Source organism: Glycine max, chromosome 10, assembly GCF_000004515.6.
Source record: "Glycine max cultivar Williams 82 chromosome 10, Glycine_max_v4.0, whole genome shotgun sequence".
NCBI lineage: Eukaryota > Viridiplantae > Streptophyta > Magnoliopsida > Fabales > Fabaceae > Glycine > Glycine max.
The window spans coordinates 49495767-49518514 of record NC_038246.2 but is presented as its reverse complement, the minus strand read 5'-3'; the positions used below and the strand labels follow the sequence as shown (position 1 = coordinate 49518514).

Below are 22748 nucleotides of genomic sequence, written 5' to 3'. Positions count from 1 at the left end.
TATATTTTCTAATATAATAATCAATTAATATGATCTATTATAGACATGGCAAGAAAACCCGTACCCGTGGGTACCCGTCCGAATCCGTCTCGACTTTGACGGGTAATACCCGAGTTAACCGGGTATGGGTACGGGTTCAGATTTTCCCCGATAACCAAAAGTCGGGTACGGGTACGGGTATGGGATTACTAGACCCGTCCCGACCCCGAACCCGAACCCGCCCCGCCACTTAAAATCTTTAGAATTTTTGCATAATTTAATCAAAAGGCATATAATTTTTATTACTAGTTAATTTTATTTTAATACTTTTACATAATTTAATATTATTTTCTTAACTATTTATGTAGACACACGTGTTATAATAAATTTATTGATATATAAGTAGTTAAAAATAAATGTTTAACAATCAATTTATTTTTTTCTAAAATCAAATTTTTAATATTTTTTTACAAAAAAAAAATATTTTTCTAAATGGTGTGTGGAACGGGGTTAGGGATACCCGATACCCGACGGGTACGAGGATGGGACAATAAACTCAAACCCGTCGGGTATCAGGTACGGATATGGGGATATGTCGAGGAGTCGAGGTAAGGGATTGGGGAGACAATACCCGTACCCGACCCGCCCCATTGCCATGTCTAATCTATTGTGTTAATAATATAGATATAAAATATTTTTATTAATAATTTAATTTTCATTTATATAAAAAAATAATTTTCATAATGAAAATTATATAGTAACAAAAGGTAATTAATACCAATAACTAATATTTTTTTACTATTAATATATATTCACAAGTTATTTTAAACTTATTTGAATATGCTTTATAAAACAACTTACGGAAATAATTTATACATACTAAATACTTAATGCAATAAACACTTAACTAAGCTATTTAGTACCTTACTACAAAAAAAAAAAAAAAAAAAAACTCTTTACCTATACTATTTTGACCTACATAAGTAGGCACTACCCGCGTTGGGACCACATGAAAGTTTTATGGCATGCACTTGCTCCACATGAACACTTAAAATTTATAGTATGTCTTTGATATGATTAAGTTGGGGATGCTGAGAAGATTGCCCAATCACACTTTACAATTAGTATTGATTGATAAACAACTGTCCTCAAAAGAATTAATTGGTGTTAATTTATTAAATTTTTGAACTACTACTTGTAATGGTTTCCACCATCAAATTTAGAAAAAAACACTTCCCTGGAGGGCATTAATCATGCTTTCTTTTGTTGTTGTTGATTGAAGTGACGCCCATATTATCATTAAGATCACCCGGATCGTGATTATGGCCCACCAAGTTGTGCTTATAGTGAATTTAACCAATGAAATCATAAATCAAAATATTTAATAAGATAATTGATAGACATAATCCTATCATATTAGAACCCCCCATTAACTTTCTAATCATCTTTGTTTCTTTTTGCAACCATTACTTTGGAAGCATCCATAAAGGATTAAAAGATAACCTCAATGTGACTTAGATTTCAAGTTGGAAATCCTTTTTATAGATATGTTCAAAGTGCTTTTTAAGCACCCCCAAACAATGTGGGTATGACTCAATTAGCCCCTCCATGTATTCCAAGTGACATTACCTACTTCATTTAAAAATTAATATTCTCCCTATTTAAAAACCAAATTGTTGGATGTTTTATGGGGGTGGAGTTAGCTTTAAGTATGTGTAGTCTTCTCTCTTTCTCTCTCTCTCGTATAATCAACAAAACTAAAGAATTAATAATGTAATCAACGTGAAAGGTAAGCCTAGATTAAATGGTCAACAATGTCCACATTTATAACAAAAAAAATGAACGTAATTCGAAAATCCCTTGTGCTTTTTATGAGTTTTAAATATGCATATAAAGTTCCCGAGAATGAAGTTTTTGATAGATCTTAGGGCAGGGAACTGTAGTCAATCAATGAGACAAGAACAAGTGCGCGGTTTGCTAATAAAGTGACGAACATTTAGACGACTATATATGCTAATGTAATATGCCACTCACATAACATATAACCCAAAGGCATCCATACTTAGGGGACATTTTCACGTGACATATATGACAAAATCTAACATTATCACCAATCTATAATAAAGAAAACAAGAGGTATTCTCACAGGATTTTTGTTAGTTCCACATGGGCACTAAACTGTTTGCAGCCCTCCAGATTAATTATCTTCATTGACCAGTGATCACTTACCACATACCACATACCAATTTTGGCTGTTCCACATTGATTCCTATTTAATTAAGTTCCATTTCCTATGATTGGAATTTTTTTAATCTATATGTGTTCATTCTCCAACCTAGATTCTCAATGTTCATTCCCCCCACCTTTGCCAAACATAAGACAACTTTCATTTTTCTGGAACTCTTGTCTTTCTTGTAAAGAAAAATTAATATTGATTCAGATTCCTATGATCAAAACTAATAGAGACTATAGTATATAACAATAAAGTATTCATATAAATGTAAAATTAGATGAAGTTGACTGAAACGGTGCTCGAAATCTTGCTATACTTAGACTATTATATATTCACTAATATGCCAGAAATATTTGTTTTCCAATTCAAATAATGTCTTATTAATTATTATGATCTCCTCTTTATTTTTTCAATTGCATGCGAAGGCAGTAGTAGTAAATATAAAATGAATTATAATAGAATTGATATGAGAAGAGAACTCATATAGTCTTAATGTGAAAGAACTTTCAGGCTGAATTCCTGATAGAACCGTTGAGTAAATTAAGTTTTGTCCTTAAACAACAATGAGAAAAAACATGCTTTACTTAGCTACCCACCAACCTATACGTACGAAAATGAGATAATTTATTGCTAAGGAAACTGTCCGCAAAACTGTTGCATATAAACCCAATTCTACATTAGATTCTCATACCTTAAGCTTGATCGAAGGAGGAACCTAATTCAGTAAATCCAAGACTAATTTTATGCCCAAAATAAATAATTAAATTCGTTGCAACCAATTAAGAATTATTATTATAGTTTTATCTTCAAATAATAACTTTTTGTCAAATTATGGCCAATACATTTTTTTAACCAAATTGCCACATTGGCTAATACATGGAATTAGTTGAAAGCAAGTTTTTGTCAAAAATCAAGGTACTTTTCCAAATAAGGTTGGATTGGGAAAAATAAAAAAAGAAATTGCAATGAAGTCAATGTATTATTACCAATGTTATCCTAACAAGGGAAAAAGAGGCATTTTGTGCCTTTCTATAATTCTTGAAAAAGAAAAAGATAATAGAGCTTAAATATTGGTACTTATTTTCTAACCAAATTGTTAAACTTAGAAGTTTTCGCCGATAGAGCCCACGAAAACAAAGTTAGCAGTAGTAAACGTCCAATAACTGGCCTGCTTGAATTTCCAACAAAAAAAAACTGGTCTGCTCAAATTTTCTAAAGCTAAATAGTGTTCCAATTTATGGTACTTATTTTCAACATATATATATGACTATATTATGTTATGCGTGAATGTTCAAATTTCTAATCAATCATTGGAAAATTTCGGCAAATTATCGATGCCGGCATATATTGGTTAGGAATCGAAATCAAGTAAAACCAAGTCACGAGAGCAAGTATAGAGTGTACAAGAAACCTTGCTGGATTAGGTTTGGAATTTATTGTTTGCAAGTTAATGAAGATATGATAATAGCATCTTAGACCCAGTGTAGAGTTTCTTATGAGTCAAACGGTAAGGTCAATAATAATTTTTTTAAGAGAAACCAATATATTGATTTGTTCCTTTCAAAAGTACCACGATATGGCAGGGAGTTGATTTTTTATTTTATTTTTTAAAATGGCTATTAGAGAATATTATTACTTCTTAAATGACATCAATATAACTGTCGTTTTATTTTACAACTTAACTCCTTTCTTATATTCAGTAAAAAGAAAAAAGAAAAAAACTCCTTTATTACATAGCATCTTAGAAAATATTCATTCACTCATGTATTGTAATTTTGAGTCATCCAACATTTTTAATTTTTCCCCAAATAAATCATAGGATAAATAGTCATTTTTGTCACTAAATGTGTAATTCACTAACAAATGCATATATGAAAGATGAAAATATCAAATTTAGTCCCAAAAAATATAAAAAATGCAACAAATATATCCGACCATTAACGTCTGTATGTCACCATTAATAAAAATAGCCTACGTGACACAGAAGGACGAATTTGTCACTGAAATGGTCAACGTGATAATGCTGACTAGATTGAACGAAAATATCAGGAAGATGCAGTTTTTGGACGTAAATATTAGTAATTTTTTATTGGACGAAAATGTTAATATTTTTTACTGGAGGAAAATGTCAATGATTTTTTTTGGACCTAAATACCAATACATTCCATTGGACCAAAATGTCAATAAGTTATCATTATTGGATGAAAATGTCACTATTTTTTTTATTGGACCTAAATATTAATATATTTCTATTGGAGTAATTTGTTAGGCTTGAAATTTCATTTCATTTAAGGGTAAAATATAATTTGAAGATAAATTTTTGTCTTTTTTTAATAATTTCAAGCATAACATTACAATAATCACTTAAAAAATATATATTGGCAAACATAATTTAAACACAAACATAATAATAACGATAATATTGATTATCAACCATAATTTGTATGTCACAATAGAAATTATCTCAAATAAACATTATATCAGTTTACCAAAATAAACATTGTAACAGTGTATCAATTATTACAATTTTTTTCAAATTATAATAATTAGTCACAATTTACTATAAATAAAAGATAAATATATCTCATATTTTACTTCTTCAAATCTTGACTATTTTATAAACAGTGATGGACAGAAGTTAACAACTGAATATATTTGTCGCACTTTTTACACTTTCGGAGAGTAAATTTTGTATTTTCATTTTTCAGGGACGCACTTGTTAGCGAATTACACATTTAGGGACAAAAGTGACTATATAACCATTCCTATTCCCAGAGAGTGGAAAGACGAAAAGTTAAAAAAATATTATATGACAAATATGTCCCTATGTTGATAATTAAGGATGGTCACGTTGACAATCATTTTAGTGACAAATTTGTTCCTCTGTGTCATGTAAGCTATTTTATTAACGATGATGGATAAAAGTTAATGATCAGATATATTTGTCGCACTTTTTACACTTTCGGAGACTAAATTTTATAATTTCATATTTAAGGGACGCATTAGTTAGCGAATTACACATTCAGGAACAAAAATGATTATTTACTTCTTTTTTTTCTAACTTTTTCCTTTGAAGAGTTATTATCACTTTTCAAGATTACTATGATCCAAAAATAGATAAAGGGGACTTCAACAAAGTTGATGATTTCAGCTATTGTTGGTTATAATTTACATTTAATGGTGAATATAAACTGTTAGAAGAGACACTTTGAGGATTAGAAAAAATGAGTTTCTAAATTGGAGAAATGAAAATAGGACTTAATTTTTTTGGAAGACAAATTAAATTTGAAAATTTTTAAAGAGACCCAAAATATATTTTACCTTAATGATTAAATATTTTTTTTAAAAAAAAAATTGAATAAGATTCAAAAGAGTAATTATTAGATCGAATATGGTACAACCCACTCGATTATGAAATTATCATAAAAAAAATATGTTTTCTTTTTGTCAAAAAATTCTTGATAAAGGATTCTAGTGTATAACATTTTTCTCAAATTTTAAGGAGCCCAACCCAAAGTTTCTGCTCAAACAAAGTAGCAAACTATTTCCAAACTCAAAGAGTTGGGCTTATTATCTTAGGCTCAACTAAAAAACCAATTTTAGGCCCTATCAAAATATAAGGAGTTAAAGGCACGACAAAAGCTTTGGGGAGGAAAGAATCTCAGCCAAGTGCCAACACTTACACTGTTACACATACCAATTAATAAATGTGACATTTTTTTTTTGGGTACACATGAATGTTTGAATGTTAGATGATTACACATACAAATTAATGAATGTGGATAAAAAGTTTTTAATAATAGAGATTGAAAGTATAAGTTTATACCAAAATTAAGTCAAAGTCAATTACGACATACTTGATGTTTTAACATATATTCTTTGTGGTCTTAAATATAAGAAAATACTTTTTTTTTTTAATTTCAAATATAAAAATATTTTAACTATTTATATTTTATATAATGTTAACATTTCTAAAATAACCTTCATTTAATTAAGTTATTAGATTCAATGACTCTTTTATATCCTTAATTCTAAGTTTTAATGAAGAATAAGTTGAGAAAAAAATAATTTTTTAATTAAAGTTGATGCAATTACATATAATTAACTTAGTTTCTTAATTGATATGATATGTTTTTTTCTCTCACAAAGGAAGTATCAAAGCATTCATTAATAAGTAATTGATTTGAATGATTCTGAATTTGAATTTAATTTTTTTAAATAAGGTCTTGGATTCGAATATTATAAATGAAAAAAAAAATATAATTGTAATTAAATGACGGTAAAAAAATTTACACTATCAATATATACTCCTTTTTCTCATTACAAATTTTATAAAATCGAAGGACTAAATGTCTCTCTTTTTTAAAATAATGAGACTAGAGTTACCAATTTTAAAAAATACAAAAACTAAATGACTCAATTTTAAAATAATAAAACCAAAATTACATTTAAATAAAAAATTAATAATTTTATCATGAGTGATAATTTATAATTAAAAAATATTATAATCGCTACATTATAATTATTTTCTATAAAAATTATCCTCTTTTCAAAAATAAAGATTCAGTTATGTAATATAAATATATTATATATGTATACAGTTTTTATCTTTTTCGAAGAGGCTGCAGTGTTAAATACAGTCACAGAGCAAGGATGAAGAAAGTAACTTACAAAAATGAATATATCATTACAAAATAACAATATAAAAATTATAAGTATACAGGTCGCTACAAGGAAATTGGATGATGTGGGTCTGTCGGAGTAACAAAAATATTGGAAACAGTAAGATAAATACTGTATACCTTCATTCGAATGCATCACATTACCAATGAACAGATTAACCAGCTTGGCTGAACCAAGCAGAGAAAAATAATCTAGACAAAAACTGCAACCCAAGCTGATTGAAACTGACAAATAAATCAAGTGTTTAATTAATAATATTAAATCAACTTCTTATCAGAACCCCTAAGATTCAAGTTAAACCATTTCTTTTTGCCTGATTTATCCTTGCCATCTGACCCTCCATCTTCCCCTGGACTCTCGTCACCATTAATTTTGCTAGAACTTCCATTGCTTAAATTGCTACCACTTCCACTAATATTGGTTGACTTCACAATGGTGAAGGAAGAATGGATACCATCCCTTTGTTTCAGAAGCTCGTCTACCTGGATACCAAAGCAGATAGGCCTCAATAATGTCACAAAGATTTAACAAAAAAAATAACAATTTATTTTCAGTTCACATATTTTTCACCTATAACTACAAAAGTATCACCTTGTTCTCACTTTATTTTTTTCAAATTCAAAAAAATTGCAAAGGAAATGGTGAAATCAACTAAATCATGGTTCCATAATTTCCTCAATGTCTTTGTTAACCACATAAAATGAACTTAACATCACACTTTAATCCAAAACTTCATGGCTTGGATTTATGAATTTTCTTCTCACTTTTATAGTACTCAATTTTCTCATTTCTATTTAATGTGAGACTTCACCTCACTTGTACTCCAACAACCTCTCCCTCAAATATGAGATTCTTTCACAAGGTAGCCTCTCCCTCAAGCGAAACATGCTCTACCTTGCACCGCCATGCTCTCCACCATTCCACGGCCGTGGGACATGCCGCCTAGCCTCCATGTACAGATTCACCCACTAGGAAGACTTTTGATATAAGGGATCTCCATGTCCATAGATCCACCACCAACTCCATTATACCCTTTTCTTGGTCGGGCCTCCCCAGCCCCCACCCCCTTTTAATTATATACATTTGAAATAACTACTGATTATTGGCCCTATTTTTGGCCAGCCAAGTGAGAAAATTGTGACATATCTGGCTTTCCACAACTATATGGAACAGATACAACTTTTTCAACTAATTATCATCTAAACTGTGGGCAAAATTAGTATTAAAAATAATGCAAATGCCTGCATTTCTAGATATACATTGGTGTTGTAACCGTGGCACAAGTACAAAGTGTACGTACGGATTGTTTTTCTTTTGTGTATCTGTCTGTCACTTCCTGATAGCGTGCCAATGCCTGAAAAGCATTAAGCGAAACAACACTCACTACAAGTGTCTCAAGACAAACTCTAACCATAAATTACTTAAGAGAATAATAACCTTTCTATATTCTGCTTCAAATTGGCGTAGCTCATTCCTCTTTCTTAAAATTTGAGCTTCAATGTCCTTCAGTTTTTGGGTGGTATCTTCATATGATTTTGCACATACTGCCTCAATTGTATAGCTAGCAGTCTTAAAGAAGTTATCTCCTAAACAATATTAACTTGAATCAGTATATGTAATGTAACTTAAAATAGTTTTACATAAAAATAGCCTAAACTGGCAAAAGAACAATATAAGATAAATTATTCAGACCATAAACAGCAAATATATGAGTGCCAGGCTTTAGTTCCGAGACTTCACAAGGCTGAAGACCTTCCAACCTTTTAAAGAAGGCCCCTTCAGGATCCTTGGCCATTGCTAACTGCACATAGCACTAACAGTAACCACCACTTCCCAAACAGCCAGCACCAAAGGAAAAAGAAACCTAATGAACATAATTTTCATACCGCATTCACCGTCGAATCCATTCTATACACTTGAAAATGTAAGAAATACATTCCTGCAGATGTCACCTTGCCAGTCTTCTCACTGTCTTCCTGTATAGAAAGATAGTTACAATATCAGTTAAATATAAATATACACTCCAATGAGATTGCATAAGTGTTGCATCAATAAATAACTAGTTGCAGTTTTTGCAATCTACAAATCAATTACAAGTAGCTTAAGAACAATTCATGTGGTGTATCTTAACATTATTCCTACAAATAATTATGTCTGTGACTTTTGAGCTTAGCATCACTTTACATAATCCATGGCCAACTTTGATGTTTTATCCAGATGAGAAACACAAGTAACAGTCTACCACAATGCCAAAGGCTTAATGCTAGTATTCAGATTTGTGCTGTCGTGCTTTTCACTTTATTTATTAAAAAAACAAGTTTTTTTCTAATGCTCAATGGCTGTCAATATTATGTTACAAAAAGTGAGAGGCTAGAGAGTGGAGGAGAGAGAAATTGAGCTATTTGTTAACGAATAACAGTTGGATAATCTTAATAGTCTAGACACATCCACAGTTGAAAAAAACACCAGATATGAACTCTCAACAGAATCAAGGGTAATGATTCTAACTAGAGTTGGTATCACAAGATTTATACTCTCATCCATTAAACCAAAAAGTCACGAGGGGAGGAGGGAGTAAGTGTAGATTCTGTAGAGGCACTAGAACAAAGAAGATTACCTGCAATGCTAAACCATAGCCTCCATTCGCATCTTGTTCAAAGTAGAGTAACTGAAAAATCAGCCTTCAATATTTCAATCCAATACCATACTGACCAGAAGCAAAATCACAACAGATGAACAGACAAAGGAATTGTTATAATAAAGGCACAAGTGAACAAGTGATACCTTGAATTTGCTTTGTGCAGTTGAAGTAACTCTTACTACAATGCCTGACTCAGCTTGGTGCTCATTTATTGTCACACCAAAGAAATGAGCACATTGCTTCTCTACCTGCAACAAATTGTGACATAAGTGGAACAAATACACCACCAAGAAGACTATTTGCTTCATCCATCATGATGAAAGTAAGAACCTTTCCACTGACTGATGATCCAATTGGAAGGGGTCTGACTGTAACTGTTCCATTCAGAGCTTCTTCAAGAACATTAGCTGAAATGGTAGTCTTGATAGGGACACCCAGTTTGCTGTAACAAAATAGAATCAGAAACAAAGCAAAATAATTTTGAAAACAAATAGTCATGCAATAAAATGCACACCTGAATAAAGCTGCAAACATTGTGTTCACAGTCCCAAGATTAGATAAATCAATTTCCATGTCCATGCTATCAGCATCAAGGGCCTGATAAGTATAGGCAGAACATCTTAAAGATTGTTGCATTTCAAATAGAACTATATCATGAAGAATATGAATGAAAACATCAAAAAGCTTTCAAGAGATATATATACAGATAATGATACATAAATCGAGCCATTTACACCCATAAAAGGAGAAGAATACTGATGAAACTTAAATTCTCTGAGAATTGGCAAGCCATATCAATGAAGATGAATGTATGGATTGAAGGCAAAGATAATAATCTACCAAAAGAAATCAAGATAGGAAAACTAAAAACTAGCACTTATGTAAAGGAAGTCAGCACTGAAATAAATGACCAAAATTTCCCAATTAGCATGCATGAAACCAATTTTGGTTAAATAAATATAATAACTGCAGATATGCAATTTACTTGAATTCCAAGTTGCAGGCAGGCAATATGAATGATTTAATTCCTCTCTCCTGAGATGTAAAAGTTAAGAACATAAGACAATCTGGCAGGTTTGGTTATAGATCACCAGAAAATTAAGATGTTAAAACATGCTCCCCATAAGAAACACAGCAAACTAGTCACGCAATGCATTTCTTATCTGTTAGCTACTTTGGCCAGCCCAATAATATTATCTTTCTTCCATGTCAAAAACCATATTTTTGTTTTCACACTGTAGGAAGAGTTGAAAATGAAAAACAGAAAAAGGAGAGAAAACATGGAAAGGACAATAAGAAATGGACCTCAAATCCAGCACTGTCATACTGCCTTCTCTTTTCTGGGTCAGACAAGATACTATAAGAATATGCAACCTCTTTAAATAGCTCCGAAGCTTCAGGATTGCTGGCATTCTTGTCAGGGTGATACCTGTCAATCATATAGAGATGTGTAAAAAGATTCCAGACATTATCATCATAATTGTCATTCTTAACCAGAAAACAAGTAAACAAACTCCTCAATTCTACAAGACCAAAACAAAAAACTGACATAACTATGGATAAATCTTTGTATTTCCTTAGATGCTTTTGGTGTGGTTCAAAAAACAGAATTAGAGTTTTGAATACCAGATGGCAGCGAGTAGCGGCTGACCCCATAAAACGCTATAGCAAGATAGCTGTTATTCTGAAATTTTTATAGTTTATCAATGTATATTGTATGCATACAAATTCTCAAAAATGAAAAAAATTTATTCTGAATTCATGATCATAATTAACAATAGAAAGTCATAGGTGTCTTAAATACCAACAAAAGTCAAATACAAGTTTCGTAGATAGGAATCACCAATCATCATCTTCTGAATCCAAGTCTTCTTAGTCATTTTCACTACTATTACAGCTGTAGATTTCATTTTTAGAAATATGAAATCCCAAAAATAGCCCCCCAAAAAAACCCTAATGTCTCTGTTCAGAGGGTTTTTTTGGAATCAACACAAGGCAATGTCATCCCAGCCGCTATTCACCCACTATTTGGTCCGCTATGGCCACTATACTAGACCGCTCCTTCGGTTAAAAAACTGATGCAAAGCTTTATTGTATAGATTACTGAAGTGAAACTCTGAATAAGTTTTATCCTAACCGTATTTAATCCTCCTCCCCAATCTCTGCACCCTAGTCCCTTTCTTCGATTCAGTGCACTTTATAACACGAAAGGTTACAACTTATCAGATTAGATAAGAATGTTCGTCACCCTCAAAGGTTCTTCAATTAACAAACCTCGCTTAAGAAGATTGTAGTAGCGTTTAACACAAGAAAAAATTCAGAGAGAAACCCTATTTTGCATAAAAAGAATCTCCGAAATCTAACAAGATGGAAACCATTCCCTTTGCATAAGAAAGTAAAAAACTACACAACAAAACAAAAGAAAACCTAGCACACTTGGAGAAAACAAAAAACAGCAGCTTCCAAAACAAACAGAACCGCATATGCAAGTACCCACATGAAAAATTCCAACAATAATAATAATAAAAGAAAAAGAAAAGAAAAACTCAAACGGGAATCGAAAGAGGAGAACGTACTTAAGAGCAAGCTTTCTGTAAGCCGTTTTAATTTCTTGATCGGTTGAGTCTCTCGACACGGACAATACCTCGTATGGGTCACGTCGAATTGCTGGGGTAGACGGTCCTTCCATTTTGGAACCCATCCCCATTCACTACACTCTCCTTCTCTCTTACACTCTTCAAACACGGAGCAGTTCCAAAGGGAATTAAAGAAAAGGGTCTTTTTGTGTTTCAGAAACAGTGTGACATGTTACTCATCGGCCCAACTGCTCCAAAAATCGAATTCAAAAGCAACAAAGATGTTCCCACGGAAGGAGGACGGCACGCGATTCAAAGCGGCATTGGATCGGTCGTGGATTGGCTTCTTTCCTTGGAATGGGAAAATAAGGCGGATAATTTACAAGGTGGGAATTTGGGATCTGGGTGGGTAAGGTCAATTTCAAATGAAGGAAAGGAAAAGATTCAGATTGGGTTTTGAATTTGCAGGAACAGAAAAAAACTCGATTCAGTTTCAGTCGTATATAGGGATGGCTTCTGTAATGTAAATACGTGCCGCTATATGACGAAGTTCTTTTTTTTTAGTTTAATTGTAGGGTCAATGCCTGTCCCCAATTATATACAGCAAGTTTTCACTCACTGGTTCATTAAACTTGTTTAGTTAGATTTTTTATGTGGATATATAAAAATATTATCATATTATATAAAGAATGAATTTAAACTAATTTTTTATTTTTAATATAAAAATATTTAGTACTAACAAATATTGATGTGAATATAAGGAAATTATGCGGATATAAAAATATTCTTTTTTTTTTTTACCTAAAACAATTGTTGATATGTGTTTTTTCCTCTTGAGACCAAATATTAAAGTATTACTTTTCTAATGTTATTTCCTTGTATAATGTATTATTGTTTATTGACATTTAAAGTTCTTACTTTTATGATAATTCCTTTTTATGAATAATTGCATTTGCAATGAAATGCCTCTATTAGTTTCTTTTTATATAGATTTGAGAATTAAAAATTACTTTTTATTAACTTTAGTCAATAGTATAAGTTTTACGACCATTACATGAGATATTGAGAGTTTGAACTTTTTTTAGACTATAGACACGAAATAATTTAACATTAATTTTATAAATATGAAAATACAAAATTTCAAGACTTTTTCAATAAATAAAACTACCAAAATTAATGAATTTTAATAAATTTTAACCAATCATAAAAAGTCATTGAGAGAGTACCAGAGTTAAAAACATTTAATAAAATAATTTAAAAAATTAAAAAAAAAGATATTTTTTTTTTAAAAAAGAATCTTATATATTCGAAAAAGTTATATTGTTATCAGACATGAAAATTTTTGTTTTCCAATAAATACATTAGTACTAATTAAACATATCTTTATGATTTTTAGAAATTATGATTGTCAAGATTATAGTTTTCAAAAAATTATGATTCATGGGAATGGATTTTTATTTCCCTTACCAAACATCTCCTAAAAAATAGAAGTACGTATATCTCAACCACTTATTATTTTTATCTTTTAAGATAAGTTGGTCACTTAAAAATTGAATAAATAAATAAAATAAGAACAAACTTCTAATAAAAAAAAGGTTGTACTAATGTTTTTAAGTGACTACACAAATTATTTTAATTAAGATTATCAAGATTTAAATCCTAAACCACTTAATTAAAGAATACAAATAATAATCGTATGTCAACCCTTATCTTGTTGTCATCATTTATAAGTTTTTATCTCATTCTAAAGCATATGATAAGAAAATGATAATCAACAATTTTTATCAAAATCATAAAAAAAAATTACTTGTTCTCACATTTGGGTAGACATAAAACAATACCAAAAATGAAAAGAAAAGACCATCCAAAGAAATTATTTACCTATATAAGAAAAGTAGAAAAGTCTATCTATTATACAACTCAACTTTGTTCACGAAACATTTTTAAGAAATATTTTTCAATACAATACAACATAGAGATCAAGAAAAAAAGATAAATAAATAATTTTATGACAAATATTAATTAATGTTATGAGAATACTAGTTAAACAACTAAAAAAATATTTTATTGAAATACATACAATTATGTTGTTTATGATTTTCTTGTGTTTTCCTATCATTTTTACGATAAATTTTTTAATTTATTTTTAATTCATTCACCAATATCCTAGCAAGACACTATAGATGATGAAAAATATCTACCGTACGTAACATTAAATGCAATAACATTTAAATTTACAAGAAATAAGAGAGAGCGCCCTCAATAATTCTAATAAACACTCATAAGAGCACTGCAAATAAGAACTTTTGATGAACAAGAACCTCCGATATTTGAACCAAAGCACTATTGTTCTCCTCATAAGCACTTTTGATGAACAAGAACCTCCAATGTTGCAAAGCACTCTTGATCTCCTCATCCGATGATTCAAGCTACAGTTAATTCATTTGAGTCTTGGACAGTTTAGGAAAGCAACTTCTTAAAGAGAAATCAACACAAAAGTCAACATATTTAAAAAGAGTTCCATAATAACCCGTAACCAAATCCTCAAAGCCATAAGGCAGCTAGCAATTTTGCTTATACTTGTTTCTCTCAATTAAAAATTTCAATTTGGCCGACAAAAGATTAGTTTAATTGATAAGAAAAAAAAATCATATTCCATTAAGATGTGAGTTTAATTTTTGCTGACAATACCATAATGAGCCATTTTTATATGCACACACAACTTATTTTCAAAGGATTTCGATACTAATCAATCATGATTTGATAACTTTCCTAACAAATGAATCAAACTGCATCCAAATTTTGGTTCCAGATTGACTGTAAGCGAGTTACCTTTCTCCTTATTTTTCTGTCATTTTCATGCATTTTTTGTGCTTATATAGCACTGCTATAGACATTCTTCTGTTGCATATTGGAGCCAATTCACAATTAAATTTGCTATTCATAGATGTATATCTGACAACTGATATACAATTCAACCCTTGGGTATCTATTGTTCAATTTCAATGGAAAATAAAATAATGGGAGGAGAGTGATATTTTTATTTCTTTTACATCTAAAAGACTTATAAGTTATCTAAAAAAAAGAGTTATAAGTTTAATAACACATAATAAAGCTACGATACGCAAACACATGCTGTAATATCAATCTTTTGACATAATTTTTGGGATTAGTTTCTAAATTTTCTATAGATTTTTAAATTCTCCCATGACGCATGTGAAAAAAATACTTCACCGATATGTTAAATTGATATTTCATGATAACAGATGTTTGGTCACTTGGCTATACCCCAGTTACGGGAGACGAAGACATTGACATTGGTGGTCAGAGATTGAGACTTATTTTTGCACCGGTACTTTTCACGTGCATAACCTAGTTTTGCAATATCTTATCTTAAATTTTCTAGATCTTATGGTCTATTTAAATTTGAAAATTTTGTTTAAGATTTGTGACTGGGATAACAGCACATCCACTAGTTTAACATTACCTTATAGGACAAAAAACTTTCACAAAAGATTTGTTTGAGATGTACATTAAAAATCATTCAGGTGTTTTATTTTAGCAGATTAAGCTTTTAGGTTGAATTGGCTCTTAAGATAGTTTCTTCAAACAGTGAACCTGCTGCTTTGTCCCTGCTTTAAATCCCATGTGCTTTTGCATGAATGAGTGTCTTGGATTGTAAATCTAAAACCATTTTTGAGTATCTCTTGGTAACTATTTTTGACAAAAATAAATGAAATATATCTCAAGCTATATTAAATATTAACTGAGTTTGTATTGAAGTAATAAGAATGGAGAGAAAATATTTGTTCTCTATAAAGTTGCTTCAATTTTCTGCTGAATTTGAAAACTTTGTTCGGTTTAGGGACGTACAGATGGTCATATGGCACTGCTTCATGCAAATACTCATTCCTTGATAGTAGGTGATCATTGCGTGGGGTAAGATTCCATACAATATAATGGATAGTACATTAAGCAAAGAGAATTGTTACTTATCTTGTATGCATACACATTCAAATTTCATGTATGTTTATGTTTTTTTCGCATATTTGGATGGTTGTGAAACTTCCATTACATTTGAATACCTTATTATTCAGAACAATATCTTAGTTGGATTCTGGACTTTTGTTTTGTAGATACTTGAAATTGTCGTAAACTATTTTATAGTTATGATGCCTTTTCTGAAGTGCATGGGGGCTGTTTATGCAGTATTTTGTTCTAATTACTAATTATGTCTATTATTTGGTAAAAAATAAAAACAAAATATTGTATATTAAACAAGTTGGTGAACTTTTTGAGTTTATGAGACTATTGAAATTAGCTTATTTGCTGTCTAGAAGTTGAAAAAGACTAGATTATCTACTTTCAAGCATTCCTCCTTTTCTTTATAGGTCAGTGAATTTATTAAAGACATAAAGGTATAGGGAGAAGACAGATATGATAGGATTATTATAGGAGGATCAAGCTGCCAGACTTACCTTCACTAAAATCCTCTTCTCAAGAATTAATGAGGGAATACATGATCTACCTAGTTTTGATTTAGAGAAAGAAATGATTTGGCATGCTGAATTTGTGTCATATTATCTATTGTTGAAGCCATCTGATTTCCTCTTTGCAGTTCCAATAATTTTGAAGACCTACTTCATATTCAAGGTTTTTTGATAATTACTTTCACTCTATAAGTTATTAATTTACTTTATTTCAGTCAGGGAAGTGCTACCTTGGACATAAGATCTGGGGGAAATATGTCTGTAAGTGCGAAAAGACCTTATACGTTGGAAATGCAAATGATGTAGTTATTAAATTATAGACTATGAGAGGCTTCTTCATGGGGGGATGTACAGGAACAGTAGGGATTGGGTTCTATCAAAAGTACACTAACAAAGAAAATAATGTTAATAATATCCGTGTATTAGATGCCCTTTTGCTCACAATTATTGTCATTTGCAGGAATACTTCAAAACCACGTACAAATTTTTGGAGCTTTCACCACATGCTTTAATACCAATGCATGGGAGAGTTAATGTCTGGCCAAAGCAGATGCTGTGTGGATATCTAAAGTATTAACCTTCAATTACTTCCTACCTTTGACTGAACAAGTTAACTGTTGATATTTTATGTCGGAGTCAGCAACTGGGTGGATTTTTATTATTATTTTCAGGAATCGTAGGAGTAGAGAAGCTAATATTGTGAAAGTAATTGAAGGTGGAGCAAAATCTTTGTTTGACATTATAGCATATGTATATTCTGATGTTGACCGCCGTGTCTGGATTGCTGCATCATCAAATGTGAGGCTCCATGTGGATCATCTAGCCCAACAACACAAGTTACCAAAGGCAATGACTATTTTGCTTTAAGCTTAAAAAACATTAATTTGAGAAATACTTAGTATCTATTGGTGAAAAATCTGTTGTGCCTGCTAGGATTTCTGGCCTTGTCAGCTTTCTTTGCTTAGTTGTTGGTATTTTTATATTCACCGCATGCTCTGCATCTCTCACTCTAGTCTCTCTTACCAGAGTTTTCTTTTTCTTTTCTTTTTTACATTATCTGGGAGCTGCGGATGATTCAAAATAAAATAAAAATTTCGTACCACATTGCCCAAAGGCTCTTCGCTATGCGAAGGTATGGGGGAGGGATATTGTACGAGAGGCTGTTTCCGGATTCGAACCCATGACCAACAAGTCATCAAGACACAACTTTACCGCTGCACCAGGGCTCGCCCTCACATTATATTAAATTTAAACGGGTACAAAACTTTGTAGAGTATTAGCTGGGGGCTGGGAGCTGGGAGCATATTAGAATTTATCCTCTCTCATACCATGCATTCTTTACTCTTTTTCGCTCCCACATTATCTTCTCATGTGTGCCATGCTCCAATTTGTTGCACTTTTTCTTTTCCCTTTTCTATTTTTCTTTCTAAAACTAAAAGAAATTTTCCTTTTTTTTTTATGCATTAGCAATTTTATGTTCACAGTCGTCTTTTGAAGTTTTCTAAAATGCGTAGCATTTGTTTGTTCAACTATATTGCATCATATCATATCCTTGTATTTATATCTATACAACATTAGTTTTATTCAAACCTTGGGTAGGTATGCATGTCGGTCATTTGTGTGATTTACTATTATATATAGCTGATACTTCCTAGCATAGAGCTTGAGATGCAACAATATATACGGACAAAAGTACTACATCTTACAAAAGAGAATAGATCATCAATTTGATTCCTAAACTATTACTCTCCCTCCTAAATAGTCATTAAAATATTAAAATTATATAAGTAGTTCCTAAAGTATTAGCAATCATGCTACATAGTCCCTCAAATATTGAAAAATCCTTCAAATTAGTCCCTCAATGTTTTTTCATCCTTTACTAACAAAGACTTTGCCGGTGCTTCAATAAAATACAAAATAACCCCCGTCATCTGACTTTCTAACAATGTGAAGAATCTGCCGCCCAAACTGTCGAACAGCTTTGATCAATATCTAGTCTACCATGGACAGAAGAAAAAAACTAATCCATGTCTATTATTTCTAGAATGTTGTACTTCTGTTTTGTTAGGTAAACCATATGTAACACTGCTCAATTTTGGATTTAATTACTTACCTGCATCTCAATATTTGGTGTTCATGTATGATTGATTAATTTGGGTGGCAGAATAGTGCATGATTCATGGTATTGCAATTCTATATTGTGTCTTAAGAAACTTGCTCAACACATTTGAATGAAAGTTGGACAATTTTTGTGAGAATGTGCAGGATTTCTCTCTAGAAACTTATAATTCTAGTTTGGTTACATTTGCTGAGAGTGTGGGTAAACTATAAGCATGAAGAGCTGCACTGACTGCCGATCAGTTTCTTCAATTGCATCTTTTGAGAAAATGTGTAGCCTATCCTCCAAGTTTATTGTTAGCATTGAAAATGCCCAAGATAACGGGAACTCTATAAATAGTCCTTGTATAATAATCTGAGGAGAATTACTTGTGAGATTGGCTGTTTTTCTTTCGTGGAACTGACAGAGCATACTGCATCTCTACCTTTAGGATTTTTTATCACATCAAATGGGAAATCTTCATTTCTTATTGCCGGTGTTCTTGCTGGCATTGCTGTACTGTACTGTCAACGTACAGGCGTACCTCTGTCACTGTGGGAGAGTTATATTCTATTTGGTGCTTGCCAAGCGGGATTTCTTAATGGCACAACTTGTATGCCAACTAGAGTCCAAATTTTGAGCTTCGATGATATTTTTACTGGAGGAGTTTTTTTTTTTTTTTTTTAATAGGAATTTCCGGAGGAGTTTCTCATCCATTTCCTGGAAAGTAGTTTTTAATATTATTTTTGGTGCAATGTGCATTAATAGAGATTTTTGTTTTTGGTAAATGTTAGTTTTGTTAATTGTTAGTTTTTTGGTTAGTGAGAGAGTTGAAGTTAGGACATCTCCTTCTTTTCATTAAGTAGTATTAAAAAAAATGTTAGAAAATACTGAGAAATTATTATAAAAAAAAGTTTGTTTACCGAATAATTAAATTAGTTTTTAACTAGTAAAAAAAAGTTAGAAGATAATTGAAATGTTTGGTCGAACATAATCTCTAGTTTCTAATTTTTTATATTTTTTTTACTTTTATTCATAATATATTTATTTATATTTTTATTATTTTTTAAATAAATCATGATTATATTATTTTATGTTATTTTATATTTTTCAGTTATTTTTATAATTAATTTTACCTAATATTTATAATTTAAATTATATTCGATAAGATATTTCAACTAACTTTTAACTTTTTTTACTAGTTAAAAAATTCGTTTGACTATTTGGTAAAAAGTTTTTTTTAAAATAATTTCTAACATTTTTTAAACGTTACTTGAAATAGTACTTTTTAACACGTTAATTTTTAATTTTTTATATTTTTTTAATTTTTATCTCAATATATTTATTCATTTTTTCATTATCTTTTTTTTAAAAAAATAAATCATATTTTTTTGTTATTTTATACTTTCCAGTTATTTTAACAAGTATTTCTATTGAATATTTTTAATTTAATAAATTAATTTTTTTAGCTATCAACTTCCAATTAGTTTTTCAGTTTCAAACTAATTTTACAACTTTAAGTTTTTTTAGTTAATTTTGTTAAATATAATCTTAATAAATTAGCTTTTCAATTCTAAGTTAACTTTTTAATTAATTTTACTAAACATAGCCTATATTAAGTAAGGTTTAATATTTAAATCTTGTGAATGAAAAAAATAATATTAAAATAATATTAATAGTGGTTGGTTAATTGACAGAGAAATATTAATCATTTATAAAGTTAATAAATATTTTATACATGAGATGATTAAAAAAATTACTTATTTTATAAACCAAACTAAAGTTTTTCCTAAAGTTATCTCGTCAATAAGTGCTGAATATAAGCAAATAAAACTTAAACATGTGATTGAGGATAAATAGTGGTAGAGAAGTACTGCCGTGATTTGTGGAAATAATTTGTTTCTACTTTCTACCGGCGAAAGCCCTTTCAAACTTAACTAGAACTTAGGTTTGGCGTATATTCAGATTCCTCAGATCAGATGATGCGTGAAAAGTCAAGCCAAAGTGCTCATTCTTCAAATATGATATTCTAAAATGTTTTTTTTTTCTCTAATCTATAATTGGACAGACATGAAAAAAAAAAAAAAGATATTTCATTCAGCCTATTGTTTTGGTGTGAATGTTTCATTCAACTGATTACACAAAATTGGTGGTCAAATTTCTAGATTTTTGTATTTTATGAGTTTCTGTTAGATGATTTGTGTGTGTTGTTATGCGTCTATTATTCGGCTAGAGGTTCTGTCACCTTATAATCACGATCAACTGGTTGTGTTTAGTATTAGTTTTGAACTTCGTTATCTTTGATGGAATGCTTATCTCTTATAATGAAAAAAAGTATATATTAAATATGTTAGGAAATTATTTAAGAATTTAATTGAAATACATTATAGACTGAATATTTTTTACATTAAAAAATTATTATATAATTAGAAATTATTTACTTTTATAATGACTATTTTAAAAATTATATAAAATATAATTTTTAAATAATTGACCGTCTAGTAGCATGTATCAGAATCAATTATTTAATGTAATTGGTCAAATTCACAAACTTTAACTGTTTCTGTAATAATAAAGTTAATGTAACATCGTCTATGAACATACGACCACGAATTGAAAACAAGGAATATCTTAAACTACTTCAGAAATAATTGATTGGAATTGAAAGTAAGGGATTTTGGCCTCGGATTAACATATAACTTAGGCGGCAACGGATTGTTGTCGTGTATTCCATATTGCTGCAAATCATTTACATTGAAAACATCAGAATAATATTTTAATCTCAATCTCACCCTTTCTTTTTCAGGTGTTTCAGAAAAAGGAAAAAAAATGGCATTTCGTTTTTATTTATTTACTCTCCTCTTTGTCACCCTTTTCTTCATCTTCTAGCCAGCCCCCAGGGGTTTCTAAGTTTTTTCTCATTGATAGGGATATATCTAAATTACATGGCTAACAAATTACAAGTGAGTTGTATGACTTTGATTTTGCATTTTTTTTTCAAATATCCAACTACATGTATGTTTTTCTTTCAAAGTATTCATTCTCAGCATTTGAGCAAAAAACATTTGAGAGAAAAACTATTTTTTTTATTATTTCAAATTAGAACACTAAAGAAGCATAAGCTATTCACTCAATGTAACAAAAAAAAAAAGCTATTCACTCGTTATTAAGATACCCTCATTTTTTTCTATTTTCCTTCTACTTCATTCTTTTTCTTATTTCTCTTTGCCTTTTTTATCACATTAATTATCACACCTATTATTTCCTTAGATTCCTTTCCTTTTTTTTCTATTTCTCTTTTTTATTCATTCAAAATAAGGTTGACCTTACTGATTTTCCATATCCAATTTATGTACCGATACATCCCCCTCATTATACTATTACCCACCATTTACTGTGGCAACCATTTCCCCTTTTATTTGACCGGCACGTTAATTTCTCTTCTAACTTGTAATTGACCAAACAATTTTTTCCCCCACAAACAGATATACGCGTGCCTAATATAATTACACCCTCCGAAAAGGGAAAAAAAAAAAAAAAACATTTCCCTCATTTTTGCATTATTTCATAATTTTTAGCGTATCAGTTTTGATTGTTGGGTGTTAATTTTGTTGAAAAGTCTTCAAAACGCTGCTACATCTGTGGGGTGGCTTCTTTCTGGTCTCATGTTTTGGGCTTGGCTTAGGAATTAGGAGAACCTCTCTTCCCTAAACTCTAAAGGGTCCACAGAAATATGAAATAGTCGAAACCTATGTAACCAAACACGTAACAAACCAACGTGTTGAAAAAAAGTATTTTGCACGGCGGCTACATAACTTGGTCTAGATCTTCGTCCAAATATACGTTTTCCTATGTCAAAAGTTCCACATAGAAAACGTCTTCGTCGTTTCAACATTGCACACTGCACCAGCAAGAGACGGCACCACGTAATAACAACAGAATCTGCATTTTCCTCGTAATTTTCAACGAAATAATTAATTAACTTTCCTTCTTCCAATCAGACAGACATGTGTAATGTATTTATTGGTTTCTTGTAACGAACTTGTAT

General features: G+C 30.5%; 1 protein-coding gene across 2 annotated transcripts; it reads right to left on the bottom strand.

Annotated features, from left to right (window-relative positions):
• Positions 1 to 6879: 6879 nt before the first annotated feature.
• LOC100811270 (chaperone protein dnaJ 15) lies at positions 6880 to 12678 on the bottom strand. Of its 2 annotated transcripts, XM_003536627.4 has the most exons (11): positions 12113 to 12678; positions 10842 to 10965; positions 10051 to 10133; positions 9867 to 9978; positions 9680 to 9784; positions 9513 to 9563; positions 8782 to 8871; positions 8588 to 8696; positions 8333 to 8481; positions 8196 to 8249; positions 6880 to 7377 (listed from the first exon to the last, which is right to left on the bottom strand). In XM_003536627.4, the coding sequence occupies exons 1-11, from the start codon at positions 12241 to 12243 to the stop codon at positions 7153 to 7155; spliced, it is 1233 nt and encodes a 410-aa protein (XP_003536675.1). In that variant the 5' UTR covers positions 12244 to 12678; the 3' UTR covers positions 6880 to 7152. The 2 variants fall into 2 exon arrangements, with proteins under 2 accessions (XP_003536675.1, XP_040861927.1); XM_041005993.1 differs by having other exon boundaries at positions 9867 to 10133; positions 12113 to 12674.
• Between the last annotated feature and the right edge of the window lie 10070 nt (positions 12679 to 22748).

Bases quoted from the DNA above. Each gene is read 5' to 3' on its own strand.
- LOC100811270 (XM_041005993.1), bottom strand. From the start codon at position 12,243: ATGGGGATGGGTTCCAAAATGGAAGGACCGTCTACCCCAGCAATTCGA. The intron at 10,134-10,841 runs GTCCATTTCTTA...TATACTTATCAG, and splicing joins ATGACAGTGCTGGATTTGAG to GCCCTTGATGCTGATAGCAT. The intron at 9,785-9,866 runs GTTCTTACTTTC...AATTTGTTGCAG, and splicing joins GATCATCAGTCAGTGGAAAG to GTAGAGAAGCAATGTGCTCA.